The sequence below is a fragment of the Cyanistes caeruleus genome, chromosome 5 (genome assembly GCF_971803275.1).
Source record: "Cyanistes caeruleus chromosome 5, bCyaCae1.hap1.1, whole genome shotgun sequence".
Lineage (NCBI taxonomy): Eukaryota > Metazoa > Chordata > Aves > Passeriformes > Paridae > Cyanistes > Cyanistes caeruleus.
The window spans coordinates 9,159,547-9,172,690 of record NC_141705.1 but is presented as its reverse complement, the minus strand read 5'-3'; the positions used below and the strand labels follow the sequence as shown (position 1 = coordinate 9,172,690).

Below are 13,144 nucleotides of genomic sequence, written 5' to 3'. Positions count from 1 at the left end.
GTTTGTTTCAAAACTGGCTTCACATTTAGACAAATCCTCATTTCAGCAACCTTAGTTAAAAGCCACAAAGGCAAGCAGACATTCAGACTTCTGCCTGAACATTCCACTTAAAGAATAAATTATCACAGGCCATTTCTAGCAATGTTTTAACAAATTTCAAAGGATCAGCACAATCCCCTAAACCTTACACAGTCACTAGATTTTTCACCTGAACAAAAATAAAAACATAGCTTCAGAATTATTTAAATATTGACAGAAGAATGTTCCTCTTAATTTTTTAAGATACAGCCATCAAGCTTACAAAAAACATACAACAACCAGTCTAAAGAATATTCAATGTGTGACTGTCATAATTTCCACATAATTCTGAAAAGCAGTAAGCTAGGTCACCAATGACAGCACTTCCAAAAACATTAAATAATTAATATTTAACTTACTATGCAATGTTTCTCAGTACAAAGTTCCATATCCTCCTACATAAGGTTTCAAATCTCTAACTAGTGGATACTGTATAAGCATGGCCGCCTGTTTTCCAGACAGAAAAGTAATTGTATTTTTTTTTTCCCCTCTGAAAGCATCAGAATCTTTTCTGAAAGCCTTGTTTTATATCTAAAAATTATGGAATATTAACTTTGTCCACTCTTACTCTTGTGGTTCAGACTCTTATGATGCTAAAAAAACCGCAACCTAGCCAGCTTCAGGCTGTTGCTGCAAGCTGTCTCAAATCACAGCAGACACCAGTCCAATTCCCTGAAGACTTCCTGAAAAGAAGTGGAGAATGACAGTATAGTGGAGACAAATCTTGGAAGTAGCCAGGAAAAAATGTGAACATAAAATAAAGATGATTACACAGATAAAACTACGAAGTTTTACTTTGACAGTAAAGGAGAGTGCTATCTCCTGCTGGGTGACTAACTAAAACCTTAATTCATCTGAAGCCTATTCTATTGAATACTTGGGTTTCAACTAAACGTTAGCTACAGCCACATAGATAAGTTAAAGCCATTAAAACAAAATTGTGAAAAACTTCTGGTGAACCTCAGCTAAACCACTAGCTTGCCATCTGTTGTGGCAGCAGCTTATTGAAGATAAGCAGCCTGGAAGCATTATGGCAATTAAGAAATCTTTTTGTCATTAACTCCACACCAATTAAACACTAAAGGCTGGCAGAACCATACTGTGTCTCAGAACTGCTTTTTAAGGTGAACTCTTCTGTTTCCAATGACTGTCTTCACGATGAGACACTGTGTGGCAAAGAACCTTTAAACATTTACTCAGGCACTTCTTTGTCCATTGGTAGCCCACATATATGTGTGTTCTCCTACTCAAAATTAATTTCCATGCACACATCCAAACTATTTACTTCATTCCTACACTTACATAGCAATCTGTTTAACCCACACTCAAAGACACCATGTTTCAAAAAGCCTGAGTACGTGCACACACGCACTGTCCACAAAAGCATCTCTAGGCTTGTATCACCATTAGTGTTATCCAAATTCAGAGTATCATATCTATCTCAGCGAAATATTCCCTACAACATATTTAAAATAGTCCATTGTTAAGTTTAATATGGTTATCCTTAATTTCTGTTAATATTTATAAACTAACAAAAGTCTGCCTATGACAACATTTTACTCAAGGCATTTTTAAATTGAGCTACCAATCTCAGTGGAAAACACCACCTAGTATTAGAAATATCTGAACTACCTGTTCAGCCTCAAGAGGAAGAGAAGACAGAGTACATCTTACCAATGTCCATAAGCATCTGAAAGGAGGGCATCAATCACACGGAGCTAGGCTCTACTCAGAGGCATAAGGCAACAGGACAAGAGGCAAGAGGTGGAAACCTGCACAATAAGTTCCACCCGAACATAGGAAAGAACTTCCTCACTAAGCAGGGGACTGCGCTCTGGAACAGACTGCCCAGAAACACTCTGGATTCTTCCTCACTGGAGATATTCAAGAACTGTCTAGAAACCATCTGGTGCAATGTGCTCTAGGAAGACCCTACTTGAGCTGACAGGTTGGACCAGATGACCCCATCAGTGGTCCCGTCCAAGTTCAGTAATTCTGTGTACAATTCAACAGTATCATCACCTTCCTAGCTTAGGAAGACTTCTGCTCTGAGAGCTAAAGTTTATGTTTTGCACATAGTGAAAGAAAGAAACAAACCCAAAACCACCTCACCACCAAAAACCAGAAAACAAGCTTTGACATTTAAAAAAAAAAAAAAAAATCTTAGTTTAAAATCTTTATTATTTTAGTCCTAAAATACAGAAGAAAGCAAAGTTTGCAGAGCCCACAGTTAGTGCACTGACTTCAACCACATCAGCATATAGCTGTTTGTACTAGTTCTCTCTGTTTGAAAAGAGCCTGAAAGAAAGAAGTGGGTGGCAGAGTGTATTCAAGTCTGGCACCCCTGCCTAAAGCCACATCTTTTACTTCTAAGAAGTCATCATTGATGCAGTTTGACAGCACAAAGCTGAAACCACAAGTCAAGGTAGAACACTACAGCACTTTTCAATACTACATGTGCATTACATTTAATACAGTTTCCAACATATTTCAACACTATACATAATGAAATATCCCCTAACACACAGACTTTAGAGTCATGGCTTGCATCAATTAACAGACTGCTTTCAGGAAAATGATTCAATTGACAGCCTTCTTTTCCTTCCCTCACTTTACAATCCTGGTATCATGACAGACATTCAAAACCTGAGGCACATGACCAAAATTTCTCAGTCAAATTCAAAACACAAGTCTATATCATGCCATGCTTAGCTAATGCATTCAACAGTCTTTCTTTCTTGAACTCACTTGCCCATTTAAAAAGGCCAAGTAAATTTCAAGTGCCATCAATAACGCTTGCTCTTTTACAGCTTTCTCCCCTCATTCACATTATCTCCTACTTCATCCAAGAGGAAAAAAAAAAAACAACATTTTAGTCTATCCTTCCAAAGACCACACCCTCATTCACTACCCACAGACTTCTGTTAACTTACCAAACCTATAACTGCCACCTGTTTCTTCTGACCTATGAGAAGAATAAAAGCAGACCAAAAAATAGCAGTTCCCAGGAAAGCACTTGTTTTCTTATACAAAAAGGTGCTGCTTCAGGCTCTTGCTCAGATGTCAGTCTAGCTGGCAAATATCCATGCTTAGAGCTCCTACATGATTGCTGGTGGGCAGAGCTCAACACTAACACTGAGTTATGCTGCACTACCTCTGGCAGCAGCCAGCTGTGCTAAGCCTGAGAGGCAGATTACTACCCTAAATCCAGATCATATATTAGCTTAGATGACCCATTTTTGATAAAAGCTGGCTCAGGAGTTAGATGGTTCTAACACAGCATACCATATGCATTTCCCCCCTTCTCAATAGCTTTACGAGTGTTGTAACTGAGATGCCTGATACTGTAAAACCTGCTTCAGCTTCAGATGCTGTAGAGAAATATGCCTACTACTCTGCTCCTTGCCTTCCAGAACTCTTCCTAAGGACTCATTTCAGAGGTTACTTCAGCTATGCCTGCAAATTTCCTAAAGGAGATGAAACCTTAAGGGAGAAGTAAAAACATAACTACACAAAAACATAATTAATTAACTGTTGTCCACAGAAGTCTAAGTAGTAAAACCCTTTGAGCAGACTTCAGTTGCCAGTGTTTCTATTCTTAAGTCAGAAAATTACAAATAGTTATGGGTCCATGGAGCCCATTACATTTTTAAAGGACAACTACTAGATTTAATTACTACAGCTAACTTATCAATCATATATTAGTTAATAATAAACAGATATCAGTCACTAGAGTTTTATACTCCAGTGATATATGCATATGTTAATGCCCCATCTTTAGAAAGTTCATGTCTAGAGCACATGTATAAGTTTGTAACATAAACCAAACACATTCTCTGCAGTTTGGTCTTGTTTAAGTAGAGAAACTACTATTCCCAAAAAGAGCAACAACTGACTTAGAAATCAAAGTGAGCAAAGCTGACATTGCAATGCAAGCCATGACTAAACAATTTTGATATTGTAGGCATAATTAACATCTAGACAACGAAGATAGGCATCTGAAAATTTACATCTAGAACAGCGAAGTCCCCTGTGCTGCCAGCCAGACACTTCTATCCAGCCTGCTACCTTTCCTCAGAGATGACAAGAAACAGCTATTTAGAGCAGCAAACATTGCCACTACAGCTGATCACATCCTCCATCCGTCTGCAGCTTAACACAAACCACTGAACTGCTGCCAAAGCAGTTAAAAAAACATAACAAAAAAACCCAAAAACTCAACAAACCAGCAGATTTTTCCTAAGAGCAACTGCCATCCATGAACCTTCCCAGAAATTAGTCCTCACTGCCTATTGTGGCCCCTCCTGGACCACAAACTATTTCTCACAGTCACATTCTAAGAGGAGTATGAGTCCATAAGAGAAGCCCTGAAGTCCAGGTGCCTTAAGTGTCAAGTTTGTTCAAGACCCAGGCAATGAAGTCCACAGCTCCAGACTTCAAAATAATTACTTTTATGACCTTGTAAAAATTTAATTTACCTGGATGATTGTGGTCTTATGTTTTTAACATTCTTTCCAAGTAACCACCTGTCAAAGCTACTATAAGCCAGTTCAACAGATTAGTGTATGAAAGGAGGACTAGTGTAAAAATCTACTGTTCATGTGGACTTCGGGATGTTCCACAGAAAGTAACACAGAGGCACCTACCACCTATTGTGATTTGTTCCCCTAGGCAAGAGGAGGAGAGGAGAGACTATGCATAGGAATAGTTCATGGAAGCACATAGATTTTCTCCTGAAAAATGTAAAATGAAGTAAATCTTTTGTTTCCTCCTTATAAATGAGCAAAGTTACTCTTTAAGATATGACTCAAGGGGGCATGTATCAAAAACTACCTGAGCTCCAACTTTTTTTGTTTTTTAAGAGGAAGAAACCATAACTGAATAGGGAGGAAGAGGCTAAGCATGGCCTCCTACGCAGGTTTTTCACCTTACCTGACTTCAGGCACTTAGTTTGTACCAAAATCTCCCCAGGCTTCCTTTAATAAAAGGGTGGAGAGAGATGGCTGCTCTAGAGACTGATGCAGAACAGGAATGCCTTCCTCTCAGATACTTGAGTGGGTACTATCATTCCTAGGAATTTTGAGATACTAGGAATTCTAAGAGAGAACTACTTTTGTGGCTTTTGCAAAAGAAGGGATTATTTAAGAATATGGTTAAAGTTCTCACCCCAAGGAAGTTTTTCACCAGTGCTATCACCAGTCCAACATGAACACCTTCAGTTGAACAGCTTAGAAGAGGCTCACAGGCAGCCCCATTAATTTTCCCCCTAAAATCCACTTTGCAAAACAGTGCCTGGACTAACTTCTGCATCAGTAGTCAGAATGTACAGTAGAGCTGTACATTCTCTATTTAAAAAAGTAAATAACAAGAAAATATTTAGGAAAAAATATTTACCTCAGGTAAATGCTATGTTGCTCAGATGTATCTTTAATAGTATTTCTGGTGTGTTTCCTCACAGGTGAGAAGGCGAAGGTTAGTAATGTCATAGGCTGCCTTGAATTTTTACAACACAAAATTAAGTAATTGTTATATAAAGAAAACCAAAAACACACTTATTCTACTGTATTCTCAGAAATGCCTCAATTTGGGCAGCTCCTGTAATTAAGAGTAACATCATAAATGTTGTTTCCCTGTTGAACTCTTCATTTGCATCGAAGAAGGAACTGAACTACAGTATTCTTCTAGACATTTAAGTCAAACGTTTCATTATGTCTAATTAGCCTAGGAAAATTCCACATACAGAATATTCATTCTCAAAACAGACCAGTCCACAGCTACCTGTCACAATTAAAATAAAAAAAAAATTAAAAAGTGGAAATTGTAGGGATTGTTTCCATTGCCTTAATAAAACAGGATACATGACCTCCTTTCCCATTAGTGAAGAAGCCCCAATAAACATTAAACCTTCTTTGATTACTCAGACCCATACGAACCCAGAACACTGCCGAGCACATCCATAAAGTTCTGTACATCCTAAACAAAACAAGCTGATTTCCCAGTTATTTCTCCCAATCACTTCTCCACAATATGTCTTCAGTAGATCTGTATTTGTTCAGGACCACCCTTGCTCAAGACACGTATCAGGGTCTAAAAATTAGTCTCATAGGCACCAAGCACCACCAAACTGAATTCCCCCATCCACTCAGCTCTCCTTGCCCGGCCAGAAGAGAGGCTGACTGGATCTCTCACTGTAAAGGAGAAAAGATCCAAAGACATTCCCAAGATGGGATACCACCATAACAGGACAAATGCCATAACCAAAAAAGTGATGTCATATTAAATACTAAAATAAAGCTCAGCTACTGTTTCAATCAAGAAACTTGGAGGAGAAGAACTGGACAAGAACCCTGAATATTCTCATCAATATACACCTACTTCAGAACTAATTTTTCAAACTAATCTCGTTACAAATTAAATCAACAAGGTTTTGCTTCCACAGTCAGGAAACAAAAGGGAAGAGGGGAAGGGAGTCACTAAGTTTTTTTAGAGTAAATAATTTCTCTCTCTCAATCTCTCACATTTTGCAACAAATACAGCAAGGGAAAAAAATCCTCTGCCTTCACACCTGGAATTGAATGTCTCCTAACAAAGCCAAAGGAGGATCCTTAGCTTATATGGATTATACCGCTGAACCAGATGCCATTTTTTTGGACACACTTTTGGAATATTTTATTTAACAATTCACAACTGATTATTCTCATTATCAGTTGACCATGATTTTGCAGGTGCAGGAGGTGGGGGAGAAATGGAATGCTCAGGGATTGGATATACGTCAAGGTCATGAGTACACACAGGCACACACTTCCCAGGAGCAGCATTATGAGATCTGCCCAAATCACTGGTATATGTGCTTCTGGTGCCAGGTCTATTAGCTGAAAAATGCCTTAACTGAGCATGGGAAGAAGCTATGAAAGAGCTAATAATGTGAATGTTATGCAACCACTAAGCTTGTTTTAAAGTTTGAAATATTCCATTTAGACTCTGCTTCTAAATTAGCAAGTTAACTCAACCATACCATCTAAAGCAAATGCTAATAGTTTTATCCCATTCTGCCTCCTTTTATTAAAAAAAAAAGCAGAGCATAAGCTCTTCAGGGCAGACACTGCTTGCCTATTAAAAAAAAAAAAGTGAACTACCTTTAATCAGAGGAACAAATTTACTTCCTCACTGTCACAAAGGCTTGTTTTTCTTCAAGTCAGTGTTAAGGGTGTTTATAAGTACCTGCTGCCTCAGCCTGAAGAGCAGAGGTTATAATTGTTTTATTAATTGGAGTTTATCTAGTTTACCTGAGCCTTGACAAAAACTGGCCAAAATAAGTTTGCTTTTGGAGAGGAGGAGGAGGGGAGGAGGCCCTACATAAAAGCACAAGAGCTAGCTATTTGCTGAACTTCTGAGCTCCTGACAAAGCTCCTCTTTTGAATGTTTCCTTCCTTTTGATTGTTTGAATCATGGAAGGGGACGAGTGAACAGGGAAAATCCAAAATCACAAATCAAACACAAATATCACTGAAACACAATGAGCTACAAAGCTGCTAAAGAAATTGGCTACGTACATTCTGCTACATATAGAATCTCGATTTAAAAAGCAGTACCCCATAATAAAAAAATAATCTGCTGAAGTACTTTATGAAATTCTAAGCCAGCTCTCAAATGCAAGAAGATTCAATACATTACTACACTTGACAAACAATACTTAGAAAAATGCAACAGAATTGTAAAATGGCTACTAAATTATTTCCTTTGATAAGGAAATAATTGGTCAGGCCTGTAACAAAAAGTATTTCTGTAGTTGATCAGCTACTGACATACCACTCTTCACTCCAAAATACCTGAACATACTAACAAATAGCCAATTTTGCTATAGTCTATGTATGAATTATGCAGTAATTGCTAGAGTTAATCAAATGCCTCTCATAACATCAATAATCCAACTGTCTGTCAAAAATGTATAGGATCAAATTAAGAAACCCTGATGCAATGCATTGCTGAATTAAAACCAAAACAAAACAGAAAGTAAAATCTATTTCTATAAATAAGCATATTAAAAAGAAAAAATCCTAGAGAAGTCATGCAGCAGCACTGGACAACTAAGTGACTTCGTTTCCAATTCCAGTTAAAGTTGACACAGTTACAGGTTTTCAAAACTGAGACTCCCTTGCAATGATACACTGCCAAAGCACACTTAATTTCACTAGCACTCCAAAACATCTGACAGTTCTTCAGAGGATGAACTCAGATGCTATAAAGCATGTATATGGAATAACATACCTTCCAGGAAGATTCCATTAGGAGTTGCCCACTTGCATCCCAGAACAAGACTTAGCATGCACTCCAATTCAGAATTTAGCCTCCAGTCCTAAAAAAACCCTCCAGATAAGATGTATAAAAACCTCAATTCAAATTTATTTGTTAGCTCTAACAGGGTTAACTAGAATCTCAGTACTGGCACATGAGCTTTTAGTCTGAACCATAAATACATTCATTTTTAAGCTACAGTCAACCTGTTTTATAAAGCAGGTTCAAAGTATACATTATTCTGAACAATTATTGACATACAAGGATGTGGACTACACACGGGCTCATTTCTTTACATGGTGCTTCATTCTGTCTTTTAGACAAATTTTGAAACACCTCACAGAACACTAGTAGAAGGAAATGCCCACCCCATCCAGAATGGCTGCCCTAAAACCAGGTAGGTGACAAGAGCTGGAAACTACATGAGGGCAATGAGAACATGAGAACAAGTAGAACACACTATGCTGTGCAGCAAACACTAAATTCATGGGGGGTGCTGGTGGTTATGCTTCACATCTTTTCAAAGATTAAACATTTAAGTTTGTTCAACAGAGAACTGGCTGATGATTTCTTTTACTCACCAAAGGGAATTTCACATTATTCCAGGTAAGATAAAAGTAAAGCAAATCTGGTTACTATTTTACAGCTATTAGTGTGTTGCTTACTCTTCATCCAGCCAAAACAAACCTGATTTAGAAGTGATCTGTCATGTAAAATACAGTTTTCTTTCTCAACTTCATCCAGAAAAAACATCTACTAGTTTTTCACTCAAAAAACCAAGTCTTGTGTTGACCATGTACCCTAAACTATCAGATTTTTACATGGCATTAAGGTGATCCTATTTTCACATCAGCAGGAGTCATGCAATGATGCTTCATGATTTCACCTTTGCAGCAAAATTATCAGTGAATTTTTAAGTAGTGGCAAATCTCATGTCATAACCATTGGAAAGGTATTAAAATTGTCAAGAAAGAGGTCACTGAAACCACTATGGACGAAGCAACACCAACTTTAAAGGAACACTATGGGGTATAAGCATTTACCTTTCAAAAAGCTGAGCAAAAGGATTTACTTATCCTCAAAATCTCATTCCATTATGCTTACTGTTTGATTGATCAAGGTCTCTGCTGCAGGTTTAACTAACTGATCTGTTTGTTTAACTGACTTAACTCCCCACTGCCCATAAGTCTTCAGAAGCACTTGTACCACACTACAAAGTGAAATGGAAACATTCAGCAAATCGCATACAAATCTAAGAGCAGATGCAAAAAATGATCAATGAAGAGAAAGTTACAAATGCATTAAGTCACATGTTGTGTACACTTACAAAAGTATGAATAACATATAAGCAAGTGCAATAGACAGATGTATTCTCCCAAAAATTTAGTGCTGAAACACAGTATTTAATTTTCAAGACATAACATACTTTCGGAGAGACTGAGAAATTTTATTAGGAACTACCTTGTCTGAAAGACAAAGGAACACAAACTAGGTAGACTAGTAATTATTTTGACTTTAAAGATAAATTTCAGAAAGATCCCATACAGTCTGATGAGAACCAAAGTTCTAGACTAAACATAACCATAAGCCACAAACATCAAAATAATGGGGGTAGTGGAGCCACATGAATGTCCCATTCTGAGCATCACTTCGCTTCTGGTTTTATTTCCCTTGGCACGATGATGTTTAACAATCTACAAACCTGAACCTGTAAAGGCTTATGATCTAAGATATAAAACAAAACAAGATGCATCTTGATACAGGTTTAGTTAGAACAGTGTTGACTGATGACTTGCAAAGTTGCAGAAGAAAAACCTGCACACCTCTTTGTCATTAGGCACATCATCATTCTTCTGGATATATAAGGCCCATACAGACTACAGTCCCAAAAGGAAATTACGCGCTAAGTTAAGTATCAGACTAGAACAGACATACAGAAACAGTTAATCTAAAGTACAGTAGACAAGAATGAAAGTGTATGAACCCAAGTTTTAAGGAGAAGGGGAAAAAAAGTCAACCTACAATCACCACATTGATTGTTGACCCAACAAAATAGATAGGCTCAAAACTATATGGAGAACAAAAGAAACCCATTTGTTATATCATTACAAGTATATATCATTTCAGACATGCTACATCACAAAAGCCAATTCTTTAACTTCCCTTTCATGTGCTCAACAAGTTCATGAGAGCAAGAGGAAAGAGAGCAGGTGGTATGACATGCACATAGAAGCCTGAAGATGCTGTCAGCAGGAAATGCTGCTGTAAATATGATACCTGAACACAAGCTCTGTGTTGATAACAAAAAACTTGAAGTAACCTTTACAAGAGAAAGGAACATAAACTTATTTGCTCTTTTGCTACTTAAACTGATAGGACACCTTTTTAAGGGCTTAATCCTTGAGTATTTTTTCTTGGGGAAAAAAAAAATCAGTTACACTACACAATCTGCTCCAAATAAATTTCACCGTAATATGAAATAATGTAACAGTTCTGAATTATGCCAAGGCACCAGAGTGCCAACCATAGCCCAAGCTACAAGGAACCTCCTATACTTAACAACCAAGTTGGCCAATGCAAAAACGGCGTAATGGTAAAAAAAATAAAAAAATACAGGTGTCTTTATGTTTTCTCAAGGCCTGCCCGCCTATTTCTTACAGCTCCTCCATTAAGGTAAGAGCCCGCAGATGGGGACGCTGAAGCTGATTTCAGGACAAACCCCAGGACGACACGGCCCCGCGCAGCCGGCGCGGCCCTTCCCCCACAAAGGGTGGGGAGCTGAGGACGCTGCCCAGCCCCGCCGCCCCCTCCCCGCAGCCCCGGGGCCCAGCCCCGAGACCCTCCCCCCCCGAGGCCCAAGCGGGCCGGGGGGATGTCGCGGCGCAGCCCCCCGGCCGCCACCGCGGGTGTGCGATATCACCGCAGCCACCCCGGCCCCGCTCACCTCGCCGTGTCCCGCCGCGGCCCCGGTGCTGCCCGGGGCTCCGCTGCCGCCGCCCGGAGCTGTCAGCAGGGCGCCCACCGCGGCCGGCGGGGCGGGGGCCACTGCCGCCGCACCCCCGGCCTTGCCCAGCCCGCCGGTGCCGCCGCTGGGTCCCGGCCCACCGGTGCTGCCGAGGCCGCCGCCCCGCTTGTTCTTCCGGCGCTTCGCTCCGCGCTTGGCGTCGGCCGGACTCATGGTGCTGACACCCGGGCACGGGAGGAGGGAGCGCCGGGGAGGAGGAGGGGGGAAGGGGCGCGGGGTCGCGCCAAGCGCCCGGGGGTGGCGAGGCCGGGCAGGGCCGGGAGGGTCCGGGGCTCCCCGGGCGGCGCGGACGAAGCGGGGCTGTCACGGCCACGGGGACTCGCTCGGCCCCGGCGCCGCTGGGCAGAGTTACCGTCCAATATGGCGGACACAAGGGGAAAGTGATCCCCCTTTACGTTGGGGGGCTCCCCCTCGGCGCTGACGGGAACCCGCCGCGCGCAGCACGCTGGGAGGCGTAGTTCTGAGCCTCGCCATAACCTACCACCGGTACTGATAGCGGACTACAGCTCCCAGCGTGCATCGCGACCCCCGCCTGGGCGCGGCGGATGAGCTCATCCGTCCCCGCGGAGGCTGCTGGGAGTTGTAGTCCTCCGGTGTGCCGTTAGCCGCGCCGGCCGGCGTTGCCACCCCGGTCAAGGGACTACAGTCCCGCCCAATGGCCACGTGACGCCTTAAAGGGGCCGCAGCGCTCAGGGACGAGGCTTGAGGGGATGTTTTAGGCAAAGGTCCGCGTTAGGGGCCGCCGCCCGCCCGCCCGCTGTGCCCACATAACGTAGGGCTCTTTTGGCATACTGTCTCTGTGCAATCATCCCTCAGAACCACACAGTCACCACCGCCCACAAATCTCATGCAAGGCAGGCTGAAATTGGAGGTTACACCACGCACACTGGGGCTGAGGGCACTGCTGTGTCCCGAAGTGCCGTGAGGCCACTGCAGGAGTCACCATCCCTGGAAGTGCTCAATAAAACGTGTCGATGTGTTGCTTCACGATGGTTTAGTTGCTTGCCACGTGGTCTAGTGGTGGGCTTGGCAGTGCAGGGGTAGTGGTTGGACTCACTGGTCTCAGGGGTCTTGAGAAACCTGAAAGAATCCATGATTCCATGTTGTTCCTCACAGTGCACAGTCATACGCAGGCCCAGGAAAGGTGGAATGTTGTAGCTCTGTGCTTTGATGTGTCTGGGTGGTGTGATGCAAAAATCATAGACGTGAGTACATTAAAAGTGGTGATAACTTCATAGGATCATGGAATCCATTAGGTTGGAAAAGGCCTCTGCAATCGAGTCCAAACCTATGACCCAACACCACCATGTCAATTAGACCATAGCACTGACTGCCATGTGCAGTCTTTTCTTAAAACCTCCAGGGATGTGACTCCACCACCCCCCTGAGCAGCCCATTCCAATGTCTAATCACCCTTTCTGTGAAGAAACTCATCCTAATGTCCAACCTAAACCTCCCCTGGCTCAGCTTACAACTCTGACCTCTTACCCTGTCATTTTCCTAGAAGAGGCCAGCCCCCACCTGGCTACAGCCTCCTTCCCTGTAGCAGGGATCGATAAGGCCACCCCTGAGCCTCCTTTCCTCCAGGCTGAACATCCCCAGCTTCCTCAGCTGCTCCTCATCAGAACTGTGCTCCAGACCCTCCACCAGCTCCATCACCCTTCTCTGGATGCAATGAAATGCTTTAAATTTGGGCGGTGTAATGCAACAATCATAGGTGTGAGCACAGCTGGTGATTGCTTAGGG

General features: G+C 41.8%; 1 protein-coding gene across 2 annotated transcripts in view; it reads right to left on the bottom strand.

The window, feature by feature from the left end:
* FAM193A (family with sequence similarity 193 member A) overlaps positions 1-11,763 on the bottom strand; it is a 77,211-nt gene extending 65,448 nt beyond the window's left edge. The window contains exon 1 of one of the 2 annotated variants that reach the window (XM_086889006.1): positions 11,318-11,763. In XM_086889006.1, coding sequence (XP_086745132.1) covers positions 11,318-11,551 — 234 coding nt within the window. In that variant the 5' untranslated portion in view covers positions 11,552-11,763. The remainder of the gene's footprint in view (positions 1-11,317) is intronic. The other variant, XM_086889007.1, reaches the window with a different exon arrangement.
* Between the last annotated feature and the right edge of the window lie 1,381 nt (positions 11,764-13,144).